This window comes from Manis javanica, chromosome 2 (genome assembly GCF_040802235.1).
Source record: "Manis javanica isolate MJ-LG chromosome 2, MJ_LKY, whole genome shotgun sequence".
Lineage (NCBI taxonomy): Eukaryota > Metazoa > Chordata > Mammalia > Pholidota > Manidae > Manis > Manis javanica.
The window spans coordinates 120,831,231-120,854,985 of NC_133157.1; the positions used below are offsets into that span (position 1 = coordinate 120,831,231).

At 41.3% G+C, this 23,755-nt stretch overlaps 1 protein-coding gene across 6 annotated transcripts in view; it reads left to right on the plus strand.

Moving 5' to 3' along the window:
- FAM107B (family with sequence similarity 107 member B) overlaps nt 1-22,742 on the plus strand; it is a 145,854-nt gene extending 123,112 nt beyond the window's left edge. For 4 of the 6 annotated variants that reach the window (XM_037001671.2, XM_037001669.2, XM_037001667.2 and 1 more), the window contains exons 2-4: nt 7,751-7,934; nt 18,903-19,053; nt 20,050-22,742. In XM_037001671.2, the coding sequence (XP_036857566.1) occupies nt 7,807-7,934; nt 18,903-19,053; nt 20,050-20,166 (396 nt within the window). In that variant the 5' untranslated portion in view covers nt 7,751-7,806 and the 3' untranslated portion in view covers nt 20,167-22,742. Of the gene's footprint in view, nt 1-7,750; nt 7,935-18,902; nt 19,054-20,049 lie in introns of those variants that run through there. The other 2 variants (XM_037001664.1, XM_037001665.2) reach the window with 2 other exon arrangements.
- The last annotated feature ends 1,013 nt before the right edge of the window (nt 22,743-23,755 follow it).

The following is a 23,755-nucleotide window of genomic DNA, read 5'->3' on the forward strand; positions in this document are numbered from 1 at the left end:
TATGCACAACTTCTAGGGCAGATATACAGTGACTCCAAAATGTATTCCTTACAAGGTGTATCTCTGATGCTTTTACGGATGGCACAGGGCACAGGTGGGGGTGGGGCATCAAGGCTCTTCTCCAGCTTGTCCTTAGGAAAACGGATACCTGGGTATTTGTGGCGCTGTCGCCACCTCCTGGTTCATCTCGCCTCAGCCAGGCCAGCTTAACTTTGATACACAGTGGCCTGTGTTCTGTTTTCCCAATGTTTCTTGCCTCTTTTCCCATTTCCTAAATATAAAATATGTGCCTTTTTTGTAAAATTACGTTTTGGGGGGATGAAAAAACTGATGGGAAAATGAGATTGGTATTTTCCCAAGAGTGTCACTATTTGGCATTTTCAGCGGCATGTTTGCCCCAGTTTACTGAGAGTTCCAGTTTCTGGCAGTAGCAGAGCTGGACAGAGTTGAAAAAGTGATGTTTCTGTGCCTGTGCAGGGGCTCGGGTTGGGGGTCTTATCTAAGCTTCAGCTTAGGTTTGTGCCCACCAACTTTCTAAGGGCACTTGTCTAACACCTTTGGGTACCAGCTGTTGTCACTGCCCCGTGGGCCAAGACTGAATTTTTAGGTTTACCTCAGGGCCAGGCAAGTCAGGAGTTTGACAGTGAAACCCTTTGTTGTTTGGGGGAAATTCCTGTCTTATCTCACTCTCTGCTCTTCTCTGCTCACAGCCAGCCTTCCTTCTGGGAATAGTGGGAGCAGAGGTAAACTGCTGTGCATCCAAGGAGAGCTTTCCCTCCTCTGCAGGCTGAGCCAGGCCTGGAATTTGCCTGCCTATGCTCTTAAGGGATTGGATCTTTCAGGGTATTGTCAGAGATTACTTGACTCTCTTAGAGACAGTGTGGGAAGCAGTTATCTTAATACCTTGGTATTACTTTTAACTTTCCAGAAGTGATTGTAGCCATTTAAAAGTTAAATTATTTAGCTTTGATTGGTTATAGCACCCCTGGAAACTATAGTCCACCTTTATATGTTGTCATGTTTCAGGTTTTTTTTTTTTTTCAAAAGGATTTTTAGTGCTTCTAGGTAGAATTTGATTTTTTAATCTCATAGGAGATTATGTCTATTTGATATGGAAATATGCAAGTGAACTCCTGGAGCCAAAATAGTATGATGGGGAAACTCAGATGCAATGTTTGTTTTGTTAGTCCAGTTGTGAAGTTTTCTGTGGAATGGTTATTCACCTCTAGAAGGCAATCAGCAATCAAAATATCTGGGCGAGGCATAGAGCTGGGCCTGGAATGAGCCTTTGATGGGGAAACAAGAGCATCTATAAAAGTGGAATTCCCTTTTCTTCTGGGATAGTAGAGTTTAGTGATGACTTCCATTTATTGATTTGCAGAAATGAAAGGCAGAATTCTCCTCAGGTGGTGTTTTCAGTGCATTCTGTAGTATCCATCTAGAATGCACTTCTGCATTGTTGTTCAGCTGCTTAAGATCTTTGAGTGCATCTCTTCCACCTCAGAACAGCATAAAAGGCCCCTGCAATTAGGCCTTTTTTTCTTGCTGTACCATACACTCTCGCTAGAACTGTTCAGAACTCCATGTGTGATAGATCTTTTTACACTTTCCAGAAGGTTCTTAATGTTCTAATGTTAGAAAACTGGATCTTAGAAGCATTGAATATTGCCTGTGAGAAATTCTGTGGGTTGTTTAGTTTAACTCATATGTTTTTGAGGAAACCAAGGCCTAGAGAGTTGGAGTTTTTTTCTACAAGATTCCCAGACCTCTAAATAAAATCTGTACTGCTGTTGGTCACATAGTTTGCCTAATAATAGCTTCCATTTATTGAGTTCTCATAGATGTGATAGAGATTATCATACAGAGTATACTTACATCTGTGTTTCACATTCATCCTCGTGTCCCAACATTAACGATACTCATTTTAACAGATGGGAGAGCTAAGGGTCAGGGAAGTGAAGCTTTATCCAAAATCTCAAGCCAGTTTTATTTCTCCTATACTGAGCTGATGCTAGTTTTCCTTCATTGATTTTATACTTAAAAATTTATGAATGAGTTATTGGAGCAAAGGAATGACTGTAACAAGAATGTCTTCATGTTTATTTCTGTAAGAATGTATTATGTAGTAATAGTAATAGCCAGTTACAAAGTTCTTTTACCTCTAGCCACTTCTTTCCCATTTTTCTTATCTGTCAGCTTCAGAATTGCTTGATGCTCAGGGTGGAAACCCTGGCCTTTCAACTCTACTTTCGGCACTCTATCTGGTTGCTGTGGACTCCAAACAGCTCAGGGGCTCCCCCTACTGGGAGTCAGCCCACAACTCTGTTAATTAAGTACTATTCTATCGATCTTGTCCAGAGGGTCTGTGGAATATGAACATAAACCAGCCGTGGTCTTTGTAATAGAGATGATGATTTATATACATATTTTGCTGTAAAATAAGATGGTAACTGGTTGAGTACAAGGAAAAGAGACTAAAGAAAGTACTGTAGGTTATAGGTCAGAGAGTTTAATTGCAGCTGGGGAATTAGAGAAGGCTTTGTGTCAAGGTTTGACATTTATCAGGATCTGAAGGAATGAGTGAGATTGACTTTGTGAAAATCCAGGGATGGGGTGGAAAGTATCTGTACCAGAGGGAATGACATGGCAAAGGCGTACCATGTGAGGAAGGCAGAGTCGGGTGCAAGTATAGGAAGCAATATGATATGCTCTCACCTTGACAGCACTAGCCTCTAGTTGCCCAGGCCAGGAACCCAAAAGTCATCCATGATTCCTCCAGGTCTTTCACACCATATCCTGTTTTTTGTTTTTGTTGGAGTTGGGATTTGTTTCAGTTAGAGGATGGGATCTGTGCAGTTGTCCCTTAGGCATTTTCCAGCCTTGGTAGCAATGAGGAAGGTGATTGGCAGAGGGGAGAATGTTGAATTCAAGTTCATTTAGGTGGTTGTTGCTGTGTATTGGTCATGGCTCCATCTCTTGGCACAAAGACCAAGTGTCTGGGCCTGGCTCTGGCCTCCAGGAGAGACTGGGAGTGGGCCTCTGTGTTCCTCCACTCATGAGACTAGTGGGATAGAGGTACAGAAGCTGGGGCAAGGAAGGCGGGCAAAGTGAGAGACTGTGGAGGTCAAACCAGGAAGACAGGGAAGAGTTCCCCAGGGTTTGAATGCTGGTAACTGCATTGGCCTTCTGGCTTTGATCACCTAGAGTTCCAGCAGACACTTCACACTCAGCAGTTGCCAGCAGAATTCCTGACCCAATCTGCAACCCTGCTCTGCTCATAGCCTCCCCACCTTGACAGCACTAGCCTTCTAATTGCCCAGGCCAGGAACCCTAGAGTCATCCTTGATTCCTCCATGTCTTTCACACCATATCCTGTCCTTCAGGAAGTCCCAGAGGCTTTATCTTCAAAATCTACCCTCATCAGTCTGCCCTCCCTGTGCTGCGACTGTCTTGTTCTAAACCATCCGGCTCCCCTGCATTACTGTCATAGCTGCTTCCCTGATTCTCTCCTCACCTGCTGCAGTCTATTCTAAACCCAGTAGCTAGAATAAGCCTTTAGAAATGGGAGTCAGATCTTGTCACTCTTCTGCTCACTTCCCTGAATGACATTCCATTGTCCACAGTGTAAAGGCCAGAGTCCTTAAAATGGCCTTCAAGTTCCCACATATTTGGCCCTTCCAACCTCAGCTGACCTCTCTGTCCTCAGTCACTCACTTGCCTCCAGCCACAGTGGCTTCTCTGCTTGTCAGAGAGCCTCATGTCCATTTGGCTCACAAGTGCCCTATGGCCTTTGCGCAAGCTGATCCCTCTGTCTGGAATGCTCTTCTTCCACACATCACAGAGCTCACCCTCTCCTATGCAATGTTACCTTTGGAGACACAGTCTGTTTTGGTTTGGTGTCATGAGATTATCTGTGGTTTAAGGCAGAGAAACATCCTTTTATGGAAGCTTGTAGACCTTGTCTTCTGATTAACCAGATGAAACAGCTTTTGGCTTTCAAAGACAATTAGACTGCACTGAGGTGTGTATGGTGCTTTTCAGATTTCAACCAAGGAGCACATTTTTGTGTGGGGCAGCAGATTAAAGTCAAACTGGCTGTGATGGGTTCGCTGACTCACCATGTACAAGGTTTGGTGAAGGTTGCAGGTTAGGACTATTTGGTGAAGTTGTTACAGATTTCTTAATGTTTGCTAATTTTCAGCCTTAATCATACAGTTATACCTAAAATATAAACAAATGATGCATCTACAATTTTTCTATTTTAGTTGATATGTTATTTGGATTTTTGTCCTCTATTTTCACTTTGATTTTCAAAAGACTTTGCAGTAAAAATACTAAGCATCATAATTTGGTAGACAGAACATAGGTTTTGAGATCAGGGAATATTCATTTTAGTTTGAGCTTTACACAATTAGCAATATTATTATGAACAGGTATGTAATTTTTTTATTTTTCCATTTATTGTCTGTAAAGATTCTAGTTTTTCTGCTCTTAGAGTTGTTTCTAGGATCAGATGTGACCATGACCCACAGTGGGTACATGTGGCCACTTGGAACAGCACTTCCTTCATATTGGCTGTGTTAGAGTAGAGCAGTGTTTCAGAACAGTTCAAGGATTCAGGAAAACATAACTTAGGACTCTGGAACCAAAACTCCTGCTTGTAACTGATTGCCACTGGACCTATTTTTTGCTTTTGTTTTTTAAATTTTAGTTGAAAACACGTCTTTATTCTTTCCCAGTGTCCAGCTCACCACACTCACGCCAGGTTCCATGGAAGCACTGGGTCGTCTCCCTCACCCCATCCCATGTGTGAACACACACATGCAAACACTTAGATGTTTGCTTCAGGGGTCGAGTTCATGACAGAAATAAAGATGGAGCCTTTCTTCTATCTGGGAGTTTGTTCATGGAAAATCTCTCTACTTTTTCTGTTTAGTTCAGATTTGATGTAGTTCTACACTTACTTGGCTTCTATGGTCCAGGTACTTTGCTGGGGCTGGGCTTTTAAACTAGAAAAGAAGTGGTTCTAGCTCTTGCAGAGAATAGACAGAAGCTTATGGTCATCCTGTGTCAGGGTGCATTTTGTGTGGAAGTACATCTGCACCATTGCTGGCACACAAGGGCAGGAGGTAGCTATTCTCTGGACTCCCTGGAGAGGTGGGGAAGGTGCTGGTGTGAGCTATTCCCATGTGGATCACCCTCCCACCCTGGCCCTGTTTTCTTATCACTGTTCTAGCCGGGGCCAGAGAACTGGCCAGAGGATTAGTAAGCATGAAGCCTCAATGCTAAATACTCTGCTGTAGTCAGGCCCTAGGCCCTGCATTTGATATTTGGTTTGGAAAATAAGGTTATCACACAGTGACAGGGAAGCATTAAATGGTATGTTAATTATCTTGCAATATTGTTCAAGTTTATTTTGGGGGCAGGGGTGAGGTCAGCAACAAAAGGTGTGCCTGGAGGTCTGCAGCAGTTGGATGCCTGCCAGGTGGACCGCAGGCAGTTTGCAGTCTGATGCTCTACCAGCCTTATTTCTCCCAGCTTTTGCCTCACTGAGTGTTTTCTTCTGTCTCATAGAATATCACATATATTCACGAAGTGGCCGCTTTGTGTTGCTGCAGCCCTAGCGAGCTGGGAGCATCTGTGTCTGAGGAGCACACACATACTTAATGTGTTTGTGGGATTTTTCATTTTCTTTGCATAATTTAGTTCTAGTTTTATACCTTGTGGTCTGAGAAACTGGTTCGTACAATTTCAATCTTTTTGAGTTAACCAAGGCTCTTTTTGTGGCCTTGTATATGATCTATTCTTGAGAATGTTCCACGTGCACTTGAGAAGAAGGTGTATTCTGCTGCTTTTGGGTGTAGAGTTCTGTAGATGTCTGGTAGGTCCATCTGTTCTAATGTGTTGTTCAGTGCCTCTGTGTCCTTACTTATTTTCTGTCTGGTGGATCTGTCCTTTGGAGTGAGTGATGTGTTGAAGTCTCCTAAAATGAATGCATTGCCTTCTATTTCCTCCTTTAATTCTGTTAGTATTTGTTTCACATATGTTGGTGCTCCTGTATTGGGTGCATATATATTTATAATGGTTATGTCCTCTTTTGGACTGACCCCTTCATCATTATGTAATGTCCTTCTTTATCTCTTTTTACTTTCCTTGTTTTGAAGTCTATTTTGTCTGATACAAGTACTTCAACTCCTGCTTTTTTCTCCCTATTAGTTGCATGAAATATTTTCCATCCCTTCACTTTTAGTCTATGTATGTCTTTGGGTTTAAAGTGAGTCTCTTATAGGCATCATATAGATGGGTCTTGCTTTTTTTAACCATTAAGTGACTCTATGTCTTTTGATTGGTGCATTCAGACCATTTACATTTAGAGTGATTATTGATAGATATGTACTTATTGCCATTACAGGCTTTAGATTCGTGGTTACCAAAGGTTCAAGGTTTAACTTTCCTACTGTCTAAGAGTCTAACTTAACTCACTTAGTATGCTATTACAAATAAAATCTAAAGGTTTTTTTTCCCCTCCTTTTTCTTCCTCCTCTATTCTTTATATATTAGGTATCATGTTTTATACTCTTTGTCTATCCCTTGATTGGACTTTTGGGGTAGTTGATTTAATTTTGCATTTACTTAGTAATTAACTGTTCTACTTTCTTTACTGTGGTTTTATTACTTCTGGTGACAGCTATTAAACCTTAGGGACACTTCCATCTATAGAGTCCCTCCAAAATACACTGTAGAGACAGTTTCACACATACTTAATCATAGAAAGAACAGCCAAAATTGAACTTGAGGGACAGGGCTAGAAGGATTGTCATCTGTTCCTTTCACTTAATGATCAGGAGTCTGAGCCCAGAAAGGCTCTGTGGCTCTGCCTGGACAATTCATCAGGTTCTTCTGCTGTATTCCAGTGACCACCCAGCTCCAAAACAAAAAGCCTGGTGAGACAGGCTCTTGCTGCAAGGTTCCCTCCGTCTCTCCCACTTTCCCTCCTTCCTTTCCCCTCATTAACTCCCTTCCTGGCACTGTTCTGGCACTGGGGATAGAGCAGCTGGTGGGTGGGGTGGGGGGGTCAGGTGAAACTGGAGCATGTGCTCTGGATAACCAGTAAACAGATCTGAAAGCAGGGACATGCTTGTGTGGGTGCTGCAGGTTTAAGTGTCGGGGCTGGGGGTGGTGAGAAAGTCAGACCTCTCTGAGAAGTGACATTTGAGGAGGACTTGAGAGAAAAGGAACAGCACAAAGCCCCCAGGGCGCTTCTGGAAGGGGAGGAGGAACCTCAGCAACATGGCAGGGTCAGGAGCACTGCTCTGCCCTCCCTAGGCCCCTCTCTGCCACTGATGCAGGGCCAGGGGCCTGTATGTTCTTTGTGCACATTAGGTTGATGAGGTTGAAGGAAGCAGTAAAGGACCTGGATCTGGTGGCTGAGTTCTCAGTGTGGGTTAAGTTGGTTTTTCTATGTAGTGATTGGGAAGCTTTTCCTGTGTAACTTGAAACTCAAGGTGTGGTTAGTAGTGATGTGTCATGTGGTGGGGCTCCTGTGGTTTAGTCAGAGCAATGCAGAACAGCATGCATGTTCTCTCTTTTACTCACCCAGTTACTTTAGAAAGCTTCAGGAGATTGTTCAATGAAGTAGTGAAGTGGCCTAGGAGGATGGTGTGGGTTACATGCTGTGCCCTCCACAGCCTGATGGGGTTGCATTTGTGCAAGTCGACTGAGCTTAATGAGCCTCATCTTTCCATTCCAGACAGCCCATTTGAGGATACGCACGTTAAGGACACGTATCTCATTCCCCGAAATATCATGGCCGAGCCAGACTATATAGAAGATGACAATCCTGAACTAATTAGGCCTCAGAAACTAGTCAATCCTGTCAAAACATCCCGCAACCATCAAGATCTTCACAGAGAACTTCTTATGAATCAAAAAAGGTAAGATGGTTTTTGAGCAGAGTTTTCCTTAGGGGACTTTGGCTTCTAAGACTTCATTTCCTGACCATGTTTAATGCTTCCTTACACCTGCCAGCATCCCAGAGCCCGGGCCCCCCTTACTCCTGCCAGCATCCCAGAGCCTGGACCCCCTTACTTCTGTTAGCATCCCAGAGCCTGGGCCCCCCTTACACCTGCCAGCATCCCAGAGCCCAGGCCCCTGTTACTCCTGTCAGCATCCCAGAGTCCGGGCCACCCTTACTCCTGCCAGCATCCCAGAGCCTGGGCCCCCCTTACTCCTGCTGGCATCCCAGAGCCTGGGCCCCCCTTACTCCTGCCAGCATCCCAGAGCCTGGGCCCCCCTTACTCCTGCCAGCATCCCAGAGCCTGGGCCCCCCTTACTCCTGCTGGCATCCCAGAGCCTGGGCCCCCCTTACTCCTGCCAGCATCCCAGAGCCTGGGCCCCCCTTACTCCTACCAGCATCCCAGAACCCGGGCCCCCCTTACTCCTGTCAGCATCCCAGAGCCCGGGCCTCCCTTGCTCCTGTCAGCATCCCAGAGCCCAGGCACCCCTTACTCCTGCCAGCATCCCAGAGCCTGGGCCCCCCTAACTCCGGCCAGCATCCCGGAGCCCAGGCCCCCCTTACTTCTGCCAGCATCCCAGAGCCTGGGCCCGTAAAGTAAAGCTTTCTGCAGGTGCATCTGCCACTCCCAACCACAGTAAGAGTTCTACAGAACTGTTTCCCCTTCTCAAGTGGACACATATTTTAAAATTTGGGTGGAAGGGGTGGGTTAAGGATAGAAGAGAGCATCCTAAGTTGAAGAAAAATGCATTATTTTTTCGGTTGGTAGAAATTCTGAGTTTTGCCCTACATTTGGAGAAGTCTGGAAATCAGATGTAAATGCTGCTTGCTTTAGCATTTATAAGTGGGACAGAGAAGTCTCTAGAACCACATTAACTTGATAATAGATGAGAACCCTCTTTCTCGTTTTTTGTTCTTAAGTAACATTTTAATTATTACTATCATCATTTTTATTACTATTTTGTTCAGAGGGGAGCAAAACGTTTACCTTCTGTCTTCTTTGTAAACCGTTTGTTATCTCCACAGATGCCATGAAAATGTTTGGATGTTGGACTGGTAAAGTCTGCTCTTTGAAAAGTGATACAGAGAGCTGAGGATATGAAGTTACTTTATTAGGACACAGTTTACTTACTTTTAAGAACTAGTAAGCTTCCTTTTACTGCTATTTTCAGAGAAACTGTTGATCTGCACGGTGGGACTATATAGACAAGTCCTCCAACCCTTTGCTAAGCCCTGGTAACTCCTTTTGAACTGAAAGATATGGAGACCAAGTTAAGTGTATGAGGGAAAGCTTAATTAAAAATTATTAAGAAGCCACTTTTTGTTCTAAGTGGGTGAGGGAGCACTTTTATCTAGCAATTGTCTTCCTGCCGGAACTAATAACTCCTTTCCCAGACTTCTTCGTAAATACATCTTCCCAACAGACTGGGAATGTGACTTGCTCCCTTTTCATCCCCAGCACACACTAGATTCATATTGATTAAACTGAATGCAAGTTTGATCCTTTCTGAAAAAAATGCTTAGCTTCTACCTGCTTTTGTCAAGTAAAAGAAAAAAAATATGGATTTGGTATCATCATGCCCACAGCAAAACAGGACTGTATAAGTTCCTAAGTAGGCCATGGAATTTAGAGACACTTCTGCCTGGGAAATCATGTCTGCCTTTTGGTGGGAAGATGAAAAGTTTAATATACTTTAAAAGAGGGTAGCAGTTGCCACTACATGGTTTTCTGATTATTTTCACTTCTTAGACCTCATTTTTCTTATCTATAAAATGGGAGTAGGGAACTTAGTGCATCTCTAAGAAACATTCTAGCTCAAGCTGGGTTTTTTTTTTTCTCTTTTTCTGTTACATCTATGAAAAGGATCAAAGTCAGAATAGAGGCAAAAGGTAAAAAAATGGACTTCCCTTCTGCCTTTCTCTGGCCCATGCTTTCTTTTCCTTGTTTACAGTGCTGACTCTTTAGCCAGGCTCATCAGTTCAACCAATTTGGGAGAGTGCTGGTGTTCCCTCAAGTACCACGGTACAGAGAATGGGCTTTGAGGCCAGAACTGTATGAGTCCTGGTTCACCATTTAACTTGGCTTATCTTTATAGTCTTGGACAGGGTTCCTCTTCTTCTTCTTTTTTTTTTTCTTCTTTTTTTGAGAGGGCTTCTCTAATATTTATTGCTCAAATGGTTGTTAACAGCAATAAAATTCAGTTTAGGGGAGTCAATGCTCAATGTACAATCATTAATCCATCTCAAGCCTAATTCTCGTCAGTCTCCAATCTTCTGAAGCATAACGAACAAGTTCTTACATGGTGAACGAATTCTTACATAGTGAATAAATTCTTACATGGTGAACAGTACAAGGGCATTCATCACAGAAACATTCGGTTTTGATCACGCATTATGAACTATAAACAATCAGGTCAAATATGAATATTCATTTGATTTTTATACTTGATTTATGTTGATCCCACATTTCTCCCTTTATTATTATTATTATTTTTATTTTTAATAAAATGCTGAAGTGGTAGGTAGATGCAAGATAAAGGTAGAAAACATAGTTTAGTGCTGTAAGAGGGCAAATGTAGATGATCAGGTGTGTGCCTATGGACTAAATATTAATCCAAGCTAGACAAGGGCAGCAAAACATCCACGGATGCAGAAGATTTCTCTCAAAGCAGGGGGGATGAGGTTCTGAGCCTCACCTCTGTTGATCCCCAATTTCTCACCTGATGGCCCCCCTGCGACTGTGCCTGTCTTAGGTTGTTCCTCCCTTGAGGAATCTTACCCGTCTCTGGCTAACCAGTCCTCTTCCAGGGCCATACAGGTAAATGTAAAGTTGGTAAGTGAGAGAGAAGCCATATTGTTTGAAAAGGTTAGCTTTTTACTTCTTTGCAGATTTATGCCCTGTGGCTTCTACGCCCAGCACTTGTCTCGAGATATCTTTACCACCTGGAGGAATTATGATACTCAGTAAATTCGATATGAGGCACGAATTCTATTTAAGGGTTGTAATTAGGAAGGAAGAAGAAAAGCTCTAGAGGTAGCATATGGAAGAAAACATGGGAGGATTGATTATTTCTTTGACATATCTTCTTGTAGAGTACCTTAAGTATGTATAGGTTTTAAACTACTAACTAATTTGCATACACATATTAGCATAATAGGAATACGGTGACATAAACAAAGCAAATCTATAATTACCATCCATCTCCAGTGAAGCCAAGAAAACCATTTAGGCACCCTAGGCATTTGTGAAAATTTGTCTATGATATGATGGATATTGTCCTACTGTACTTGAACAGTCTGAGAGAAATCAGACAAATTAAAGCAGCCCATTTCTGGGATCTGTTCACATCCCATATGTTCTTTTAACCATAGATAGTCTATAGTCATAAGATTTTGGAGTGCTACAACTTGCACCCCTCCCAACTCCTGGTTGAGTTCCAACAGTACAGATCCGGTCAAATTCGTTGTCTCACTGTATGCACATGCCAGCCTAGACATCTCCCTCCTCATTCCTATGGCAAGTCCAGGAAACAGTGGGGTGGACGCAGCCACAACCGCAGCATCGCCCGGATCCCTGTGGAGGCTTTTTGATGATCATCCCCCGGCATGAGTCCTCCAGAGAGTGCTGATGCCGGAAGCTCCTCCTCATATCGTATCTTAGTTCATTTTCTGGGTATCCAAGCAAGGCCTTGATCTTCTGCATAGAAACAAACAGACCCTTTGCCCACACTTTAACATGCCCTCTATACCACTGTGCAGAACTCATTGGAGGTCAGCACACAGGGACTGCCTTTTTTTTTTCTTTTTAGTAAGAGAAAGGAATATTATCAGAAAAGAGTACCTCCATAGCTGATCATCTGACACCCTTTAAGTGATCAACATTAAGGATATTTAAAGCATGTGTTGATCTTTGATTTACCAATAGTTTTATCCTATCAAGGAGTAATCCCCCTTTTCTTTCTTTCTTCCCTTTTTTTTTAATCTTTAATCTACACTTACATGAAGAATATTATGTTTACTAGGCTCTCCCCTATATCAGGTCCCCCCTAACAACCACATTACGGTTACTGTACATCAGCTTAGCAAAATGTTGTAGAATCCCTACTTGTCCTCTCTGTGTTGTGCAGCCCACCCTCCCCTTTCTCCCTCCCCCCCATGCATGCTAATCTTAATATCCCCTTCTTCTTCCCCCCCCTTATCCCTCCCTGCCCACCCATCCTCCCCAGTTCCTTTCCCTTTGGTACCTGTTAGTCCATTTTTGGGTTCTGTAATTCCGCTGCTGTTTTGTTCCTTCATATTTTCCTTTGTTCTTATACTCCTCAGATGAGTGAAATCATTTGGTATTTCTCTTTCTCCGCTTGGCTTATTTCACTGAGCATAATACTCTCCAGCTCCATCCATGTTGCTGCAAATGGTTGGATTTTTCCACTTCTTATGGCTGAATAATATTCCATTGTGTATATGTACCACATCTTCTTTATCCATTCATCTACCGATGGACATTTAGGTTGCTTCCAATTCTTGGCTATTGTAAATAGTGCTGCCATAAACATAGGGGTGCATCTGTCTTTCTCAAACTTGATTGCTGCGTTCTTAGGGTAAATTCCTAGGAGTGGAATTCCTGGGTCAAATGGTAGGTCTGTTTTGAGCATTTTGATGAACCTCCAAACTGCTTTCCACAATGGTTGAACTAATTTACATTCCCACCAGCAGTGTAGGAGGGTTCCCCTTTCTCCACAGCCTCGCCAACATTTGTTGTTGTTTGTCTTTTGGATGGCAGCTATCCTTACTGGTGTGAGGTGATACCTCATTGTAGTTTTAATTTGCATTTCTCTGATAATTAGCGATGTGGAGCATCTTTTCATGTGTCTGTTCGCCATCTGTATTTCTTTTTTAGAGAACTGTCTGTTCAGTTCCTCTGCCCATTTTTTAATTGGGTTATTTGTTTTTTGTTTGTTGAGGCGTGTGAGCTCTTTATATATTCTGGACGTCAAGCCTTTATCGGATCTGTCATTTTCAAATATATTCTCCCATACTGTAGGGTTCCTTTTTGTTCTATTGATGGTGTCTTTCACTGTACAGAAGCTTTTCAGCTTAATGTAGTCCCACTTGCTCATTTTTGCTGTTGTTTTCCTTGCCCGGGGAGATATGTTCAAGAAGAGGTCACTCATGTCTATGTCTAAGAGGTTTTTGCCTATGTTTTTTTCCAAGAGTTTAATGGTTTCATGACTTACATTCAGGTCTTTGATCCATTTTGAGTTTACCTTTGTATATGGGGTTAGACAATGGTCCAGTTTCATTCTCCTACATGTAGCTGTCCAATTTTGCCAACACCATCTGTTGAAGAGACTGTCATTTCCCCATTGTATGTCCATGGCTCCTTTATCAAATATTAATTGACCATATATGTTTGGGTTAATGTCTGGAGTCGCTAGTCTGTTCCACTGGTCTGTGGCTCTGTTTTTGTGCCAGTACCAAATTGTCTTGATTACTATGGCTTTGTAGTGGAGCTTGAAGTTGGGGAGTGTGATCCCCGCTACTTTATTCTTCTTTTTCAGGATTGCTTTGTCTATTCAGGGTCTTTGGTGTTTCCATATGAATTTTTGAATTATTTGTTCCAATTCATTGAAGAATGTTGCTGGTAATTTGATAGGGATTGCATCAAATCTGTATATTGCTTTGGGCAGGATGGCCATTTTGACGATATTAATTCTTCCTAGCCATGAGCATGTGATGAGTTTCCATTTATTAGTGTCCCCTTTAATTTCTCTTAAGAGTGACTTGTAGTTTTCAAAGTCTTTCACTTCTTTGTTTAGATTTATTCCTAGGCATTTTATTCTTTTTGATGCAATTGTAAATGGAATTGTTTTCCTGATTTCTCTTTCTACTGATTCATTGTTAGTGTATAGGAAAGCTACAGATTTCTGTGTGTTAATTTTGTATCCTGCAACTTTGCTGTATTCTGATATAGGGTTCCTCTTCTTGAGACCCTTTTCTTCATCTATAAAGCAAGGGATAAAAATATCCTTCTTATAAAAAGTAAGTAATAGCATGTATAAAAACCTATGAAAATGCCTGGCATGTAATAATCACTCCCATCTTCTACTTCTCACGTAGCATCATCTGCAAGTTCCTAATGCTTTTCCCCCTTTTTCTCTGAAAGATTCTGTTCTGACTGTAGAAGTCCATTAAAAGAGGGCTGGAGGGAGGAAGGAAAAGCAGGTCTCAAAATGAAATGAATGTATACCATCCTATGTTTTCAGGTTTTTCAAGATAAAGTCTTAGTTTGGAAAGGTCCTCTTACTAGAAACACAACTGGTGTTAGAGCGAAAACTTCTCAAGCAGTTTCTTCTCCTTTATTCATCTTGCATTGTGCATACTTTTTAGACTGGAGTTTTATTTCTAAATTTTAGTGCCAAATAATAGGAAGTTTCACATCAATAATATGTGTTTGGTTAAAAGACAATCCTACTTGATGACTGGTTTGTACTGTAATGAAAGTCTCCTTACTTTTCTACAATCTGGAAGGCCCTTCCCATATTTTAATGTAGACAGTGACCTTTCCAGTAATTCAGTGCATGTTTTCTTGGAGCTCCCCTAATTTGGCATGTGTATAAGAGAAAACTCAGAGTAACAGGCCAAGGAATCTTCTAAGGATCATATAGTAGTTTTTTTTAATTACAAAAGGAAATAAACATAATTAAAGGTAGTTTATAGAGATAAATCAAATATAGTAATACAAATCAGGAGAAGCGGAGGGAATAAGAGGGAGACTGAAATGCAGTCAACACAAAACCAGCCCTACCTGGAGCCTGGGACCTTTTCTCTACACAGCCACAGATTTGGCTCCAAGCCCTGTAGCAGTGAGTTCAAGGAGCTTTTGAGTAACTCTCTTAGAGATCACAAGATAAAAGCAAAGAAATTGCTTAGTAGAACAAATATTCACAGACATTCTAATGCTGAAACTTTACTCTTTCTACTGTATAGTTCTCTTTTATTTACCATTTTTTTGGACTCCACTAAGCTTTAGGTTAAAAATCTTTAAATTTTGGTTCAGTCACAACTTGCCACTTGGTCTGATTATTAAGGCCCTTTGCCAGCTTCTCAGGTTCTGTAGATATCTCAGTGGCATAAAGAGACAGATGTTGAGGAGACATTAATTTCTGTGGTGGAAAGATGAGTGCCCAAGAAGTCTTTAAAAAATAATAATATTTCAAATATGATTTAAAGAGATTCTGTCTTTTCTACAAGGAGTACTTTTTAGAAAATACAGAATACCCAGGCTGCTCAAACACAGCCCTGAAGTTGGTTCATAGTCACCAGTTTCTAATTCCCTCTCTTTTCAGTTGATCTTATTTGGTGTGCTTTGCTATTTGCTAGATAGTTCCTCAATAAATATTTGTTGCTCTACAGCATGGGAAATATATGGGATGTTGAGATAGAAGTATTTGCATTTGAATCCACACAGATAGAAATATTCAGCCTAAAATGTAGACAAGGCAGACCAAACCAGAAGATTCCAAGGTCAAGATCAAGAGCTTAAAATCCAGATGCAGCTCCTCTACCCTCCACCTTAAGAAAAAGTTAGGCCAGGGATGTTTGGCTGGGTGGGCAGGGGAGCACGTTCTATCAGGGTATGAACCAGCCCTTGCGCTTGGCTCCCTGCTCTCCCAGGTAAGGTGCAACTTCACTTTTATGAATTTAAGTGAGTCTAGAGGTAGAGCAAATAAGGATCCTTCCAATTGGTCCTGGGATGTATTCAGTGGTTTATGCGCAATGTGAACCTTACCTTTAAAAGTTGTCTGTTTCATCAGTGGTGATGGGAGTATAAATTGTTGCAGACTTTTTGGAGGGCAGTTTGGCAATACACATCGAAATATAAAATGTGCGGACACTTAGCCAGCAATTGTATGAGTCTAGCCAACAGAAATACTTACACAAGAGCACAAACAGGCATGTGCAAGGAGTTGACCATCTCATCACTTGTAATAGGGACAGTCGGAAACCTAAATGCCTGTGAGTAGGGAGTGTAAAATCACAGTGCTTCTGTGCTGTGATGTCTTGTGCAGTTGTTAAGAAGAATGAGGAATTGCTCTGTAGAGGGGCAGAGTATGGAGGAGCATAGGCTAACCTGCTTGTTTCCTCTGGGTGTAAGAATGAGAGGTGGTCTGAGGGGTAGGGCCTCTACCTTGTACAGTTTTCACATGGACTACAACCTCAGTCGTGCTCCCATGATTTGTTTTAAAGGGAGAGCTTAGGTGTGCTTTTCACTTTTTATTTTATATGTGTCTATATATTACCTACCTTATTATTTCATGAAGAGCTCTTATATAAGTCAGCTTAGCCCACTATTATAGTCACAATAAGCAGGCTTGGGGATATCGTTGGTCTTGAATGGCACAAAGCCAGCAGGACTTGAACACCCATCAGTCATAGAGGGATTGAAAGTACTTGTTAATTATACATGTCAGAATTGATTCAAGGGAATCAAGTGTCATGCAAAGACATGGTTTTTATAAAATTTGGAGAATTCTGTATCTGTCAGTTTACACTGTCTTTGCAGACTGTTCTGGTTTTAGATTGAATCATATAGGCAGTGCTTGACTTCTTCCATTCAGCACAGAGAATTCAGTGATTCACTATGATAAAATATTAACTAAATTTGTATTACTACTTGACTATTCTAAGTGCAGAACATTTATCATGTAAATACCATTTTTCTGAGTTTTGTTACTAAATATTTTATCTTACTGCCACATTGGGTAAAAATCTTGAATAGAAAATGAGTATAGTGTTATTAGTTAAGTCCATTCACATGTTGGGATAGAATATCAGCTAACTGTATTATACATCAAAGTTTAACAGCTTTTGCATAGTCCAGAAGAATTTAATAGTGGTTGAGGTTAATTTTGCCAGTGAAAGAAAAATGTTTGAAATTTAAATTATGCAGATAGCTGAATTCTTAAATTTGAATCCCTTAATTCTGTATGGAGTGTCATCCTGAGGCTTTTTATAATAGTCATGAAATTGAGTGGGTCTTTACTCAGATTATTTACATACAACTTTTTCTGTGCTCAGTGACATTTAAGTCTATTATGAGCAAAGTGCCATAAGCAACTTTCCTATTGTATTGATTAGATTTAATTCCAGAATAACATGTACTTCTGTCCTCTTCGTATGTTCTTATTAACTGTGAAATAAGCCATAATAAATCACAACAGTAACCTATCCCTTGTTTCACTGGATATTTTTGGCTGAATTTAATATTTTTCTTTTTAATTTTATTTTTTACCAGAAGTTCTGCTAATGAAAATTGGGTAAGTGGACACATATATGTCCTTTATCTTCAGTGATGGGATTCACAGATCTTTACTCTATAAACCACAACTTTGAAAAACTATTTATTATGATCTTAGAAAGTGTATGGATAGGAGAGATGCCAGAATTTCTAAAAATTATAACTAGAGAAATGAGGATGTGTGAAACTGTGGATTAGTTTACAGATGTGATGAGATTCAGACAAGGGTGTTGATGACACTCTCATAGCCAGAGCACACAGTGGCACAGACAATTCCTAGCTGATCGGTCACAGGAGTTGATGGAAGTGGTTTAGAGAACCACCGCTGACATGGGCATCCCTGATCTGCAGCCCAGCAGGCAGCACCAGCGGGACCAGAGAGGGCACGGGGAGGCGTGCAGGTCCATCAGTCCATCTCCGTCTGAGCTGGGCACAGTAGTGCTCATTTCCTGCAGCCCAGAAAAACAGGAGTTCCTGTTCCACCAAGTGTGCAGGTGTGTGTGAGTGCACTCAGCACACTTACTCTCTGTGCTGCCTGAATTTGAGAGTGCTTCTTCTGTTCTATGGTTTCTTTCATTTTTACTTTAAATGCTCTTATCACAAGTTAGTATCAAGTTGAGATTACTTAAGAGGGGAGCCTAGCTAAAGAGAGAGGGAAGACAGTGAGTAAGAGGCTGGCTAAGCCAGCACCTTGGAAGCCTGGACTGGAGAAATCTGAGGAGATGGCAAAGATCGAGTTCAGGAGAGTCCAAGCTAGCAGTTAAGCTCAGAAGTCCCACCTGGGGAAATGCTAATGAGTACCCTTCCCTTGAATTGCCTCCAACATTTTAGGTGGAGGGCTGCTAGGCAATGGCCTAGTGGGGTTTTGTTTCAACCCACTTGCAGAGAAGGCAGCCTGATTCCTCTCAGGAATGGAGAACTTCACTGGAGCCTGACTTCCTGCACCTTGTCAGTAGTAAACTACACATCTGCAGTGGTTCCGCCGCAGGGGGCTCTGGATGAGGTCAAGGACTCTGGGGCCAGACTTCTCTGTGGCCATGCCCCCCAGTAACCATGAAACCTTGGACCTGCCTTTTGATGGGCAAGCACCCTCTAACAAATCTGAAAATTTTGGAGAGGTTTCCAGGGTCATTTTGCTGTTTAGATGTCTGTTCTAGCGCCCTGTAGGCTGCATTTATAGTTCACAGGCTCAGGGACCTGATCTTGGGAACCTCCCCCTAAAACTCCAGGTGGAGAGGTCTCAAATTCCTGGCATCTCCATCTCCTCATGGGTGACCATCCCACCAACTAAATGAGCATGCTGTTCTCTACCTTCCCACCCAAACCACTCTCACTATCCCCTTTTGTGTTGCCCAGTGTCTGGCACACAGTAGGTGTTGAGTACATACTTATTCATGGAAGCTGCTCTTGCTCTTCTTTCACACTCATGAATTCCTGCGACCACCAGTGTTGACTGCTAACCAGTAGGAGGAATCCCAGCCATGCCAACTCAATAGCCCCCTTATCTATGGCTGATGCCTTAAGTCTCAGGTCTTGAAAGATGTGTCCATTGGATTAAAACTGTGTAATTTTGTTAATGCTTTTTTGCAGGGGTCTTGCCCCTCAGAATAAGCCAGAGCTGCAGAAAGTGATGGAAAAGAGGAAACGAGATCAAGTAATAAAACAGAAGGAAGAGGAGGCACAAAAGAAAAAATCTGACTTGGAAATAGAATTGTTGAAACGGCAGCAGAAGTTGGAACAGGTAAGGGTGATTTGGTGAAAGATACCTTTTTTGTTGTTGAGATATGTTTGACATTCATGTTATGTAAGCTCAGGGGCACAGTAGTGAATCGGCACAGTCATGGTGAATGTGTTTGCCACTGTAGCCTTAGCTGATGCCTATCCCTTGTTGCATGATTATCATTTCTTCCACTGTTGACAACAATAAAGATCTAGTCTCTTAGCAGGTTGAATGTTTTTAATAGTTGTATTGACTGTAATTACTGTCCTGTGTACTAGCTCCCTATGACTTACTTAACTACTAGTTGCAAGTATGTTGCCTTAAACAGTGCTCCCATTCCCCACCCCCACCCTTCAGGAGCCATCACTTTACTCTGTGCTCTTATAATTTTTAGGTCTTAAGATTTTTTTAGATTCCACATGTACAAGATATCATACAGTATTAGTCTTTCTCTGATTCTTCAAAAGTTGTCCTTTTTGTCCTGAGAAACAAGGATGTTGAAACAAGCAGAAGTTACCATATGTGTCAGATGTACAACTTTATAGCATGAAAGGAAAATACAAGACCAAATGTTAGCAAATGGGCTAATACACATTCAAAGTAAAGATAAGGATTCTGTTGAGGACTCAGAAGAGATTCAGGAGGCCAAGGCAAAACTGGGGAATATCACTGAATTCTCAGCAGTGTTGGGAGCTCAAGCAGTTGAGTGAAAGTCAACTTGAGTGAAGACCACAGGGCAGCTGCATGTTGCTCTCAGGATCTTGTTCTTTTAGCCTTGACTTTTAGGTTCTCATCATTTCTTGACATTGCTTGTAGTAACAACCAGTCGGCCACTACTCCTGTGCAGAGTCATCCCAGAACCTATATACATACATTCACATGTATGTATATTTAAAGTGGAGACCAGGAGAGAAATTCTTCTACAGCAAAATGAAGTCATTAGGGCTTTGGAAAGATAATTGTTTTGAAAAGCCTCTCAGTTTGTAAATAATTTTCCTATTTCTGAATTTCATTTAGCTTGAAGTTGAGAAGCAGAAATTGCAAGAAGAGCAAGAAAATGCCCCAGAATTTGTGAAGGTTAAAGGCAATCTCAGGAGAACAGGCCAAGAAGTGGTTCAAGCGCAGGAGTCGTAAACCCAGCCCATCACACCCAAGCTGTGCGCAGGTGCTTGCTTAGCAGTTCATCTCAGGGCAGGAAACCCCTGGAGAGAATCCCAGCCAGCAGAGAATTGCTACGTTAAAAAGGATTTGGTTTAGGTTTTCCTACAATCTAAGTGGATTAATTACCTGTGACAGTTGTAGTTCCTATTCGCTGAATGAGGATGTTGACCAGCACTTAAGTTGGGATCACAGACTGGTGTTCAAAGACTTAAAGAAAACCACAGTAACAAAGGAAGAGGACACTGGAAAAAATTTTTGAGAGTTGCACTGCTTAGCTTTTCTTCCAATCCAAGTTTAATGGGGCACAAAGCTTTTTTTCTTTTAAAACTTAAATAAAATATGTTTTGTTCTTCCTTTAGTTATGTTAGATAATTTAGATCACATAGAAATAAATGCATTTGATCTGTTACTTCCAATATTTGTAGATTCTGTTCTCAGAATCTGAAATTTCCTTCTTCATACTTTCACCCAAGTTAGAATTAACACCTGAGTTAATGTTGATATTTAGCACAGCTACTTCGTTAGCATGAAGATTCAGAAACAGAGTGAGAAGGTTTAAAAATACGTTAAAAAATATATGTAAACATCCATCTTGATCTTATTTTAGCTCCTTATGGTTCTCCAATGCTAGCATGCACCATGGTAACATTGTAGTTCAGAGAAGGCACATCATATCAATTCATTTATTACTTTGATAACTATTAGGGTTTTTGTTTTGTTTTTCAAACAAGCTAAACTAGTCCTTTATACAAAATAATTACTCTATCGTTCAGAGAATAAATGCTATCCATATATGACAAACTTCCTTTTCAGAATTAAAGGTCCAAATCATTTGATTTCTTCCGAGAGCAGTGTGGGGAAAGCTCTGATTGGGAGCTAGGCAAGGAGTTCTTTGGGTATTTTAATGTGAAACAAATATAGATTGGTCTGAAGGAGACCTGGCTGGAAGATTTATAGCATTTGTACATTGTGAATATTATTAGAATCCAAGCTTTGAAGATTTCTGATTAATGATTACATATTTCTTTGCCTTTGTTTTTCTTGTGAAGAGAGACTGTTTCTCCACTGTCTTGGTGATGATGGTGCCGTTGGCGATGGTGACGCTGATGACTCCTGGGCTGTGTCTCAGGAACAGCTGAAGCGAAGGGAGGGGCTGCTCAGTGTCTGCATGCTGGTTGGCGTGCACTTCTACGTGAAGTTTGAATTATGAATAACAGCAAAATTCTTACCCAAAATCTATTTTATACTGCTGGGATAGGTGGGGGTACATTCTACTTGAGTGACTCTGGAAGAATTTGTGTGGGTTATATTCTCCAGGGAGACAATTCAGCCAGTCATTTCTATATTACAGACTTCCTACACTTCCACTAAAGGCTAATAGAGAACTGGATCCCAAACTTTTAGATCCTTAATAAACATAGTAGAAATCAGCTTTCTATGGGAATGCTGTAGTTTTCATAGTTGACAGGCTCACATTTCATCCTAATGTGCACAAGATCAAAGTAAATGCAAAGATAACATACTACTAGTTAGACATGTCGATTACACCTGAAATGGATTACTTCTTTCATCAGTAAGTATTATTTGAATAAGATATGGATGCTTACAGTAAAATGATACTCTATAATAGTCTGCCTTTGAAGGATGGAATGGTAACTATTTTGTTCCATGATTCTTCCTTTTGAAGAAAGCGTGTTAACTGATCATCTTGAAAGTACATATCTGATTACACATTGACTAGAGTTCTTTCTTTGTGTATATGTACTAATGATGTGACTTGTAAAGTGAAGATTCAGGACTGGCTCATAGCCTTTTACCTAACCTGATGGTAAATCTTAAATCCTATGTCCTTGAAGCAACTGCCACTTGGTAGAATTCCCAAGGGCCCTGACAGGTTCCTTTAGAAGGACCAATTCTGCTCCTAGAACTTAACTAGAATTTATTCTTCACTGGGAAAAAAAGTAAATGACAAAAGCATTTCCCTCCCAATCTCACTCACAAATCTGCAAAATTAATGTGTAGTTAGTAGTACAAGGTCTGGCCAGAAGAAGACATGTAAATGGTATGAGGTGATGTCTTACAGCCAGACAGTGGGATGTACAGGTAGTGAGGCTCTTAAGGGTTCATAAGCCTGAGTTTCAAAAGGCATCAGTCTCCCCAACACTTTAATACTGTGCAGTCCAAACCCCTAGGACTCATGAATTTCTGAGCAATTTTGTGCTTTGAGCTACTTTTTGACAAAAATGGCTACATTTTTCCACTCTGATTTTCTTAAAATAGTTCAGTGTTTTATAGTCTCTTGGTAGTAAAGTAGTGTTGCTTTCTAAGCTATAACAGTTGACTTTATTCTTCTACTCTGAAAAATCTTGACTTGTGTGAGTGTATATAATATATATAAAGGGAGCCTTAATGGATTTGTTTTCATAATTTAATATTTTTTGTATTTGCTCTTGTATAATTGTTTTTAATGGAAAGTATTACAGAATTGAGGGTGGAATTCCTAGAACCAAAGTTATTCTTAATAAAAATCACCACATGCTTGGACCTTGCAGCTGTGTTTGTCTGATCTGTTTGGGTTGTGGATGTGTAGACCTGAAGGTGGGGCCCTGTGTCCCGTTCACAGATTGGCTCTAGGGTATCTCCTTGGTGACTGTCCTCTCTAACAGCTTTCCCCCCAAATTGGTTACATCCTCTGCCTTGTGTCAGTCAAGGCTGACAACTCATGATGTCAAACAAATTTGCCCTAAGATGATATGCTACTTTTGGTCTAGAATATATGGTATTTTAGCAGCAGCTGTGCTTTGGGTCAAGGCATTCTGAATTTTAATTAGCTTGGTAGGATAGCGGGAAATAGATTTGGGGAAGAGCCTAAGGGTTTAGTGCTTGGGGCTAGTACATACCGCATGTCTGAAGTGTGACCATGAAATTACTTTGCTTACTCAGCTAAATCAGTGTCATCCTCAGAGAAGTTACTTTGGAAAGCTATACACATGGTTGCATTCTTCTATTGGTTAATAGTTTGGAGGTTCCTATCTCTTTATGCTTTATTTTCCAACCCCAAATTATTACTCGGTTTGCTTACCCAACTCCTGGTGTCTCTGGACTCTTGAAAATTGTATCTACTCAGGGCAGTGAAGATTTCATACTGCTAAGATTATACCATGAGCTCTAAAGGTCAGTGCAGAAGATGGGTTCCAAAACTGATTTGAACAGTAGCTGCATCCTTCAAGTAACCAAGCAGTTTCCCATGGTAACAGTGTTGGCAAAGGAGCTAGCCAAAGATTGGAAGATGACTTCTGGCCCTTCATGAAGGCCTGTGGAAGCTGTCTGGAGGCTGGCTTAGGGGAGGACCTGAAGCAGAGAACAGGCGGTGGCGGCATCTTTCCCCACACCACTATTGAAGCTTGAGGTGCACTCACGTGGGTACCTCCCTGGTCTTTTACCCACAGTTATTCATTCAAGAGTTTCCAGGAAATGATTGCACATCTCTGGACCTAATAGCCACCCTAAGATTTTCACAAAGAGAAAATCAAACAAGCTGCTGTAAATAGGCTTTATTTGA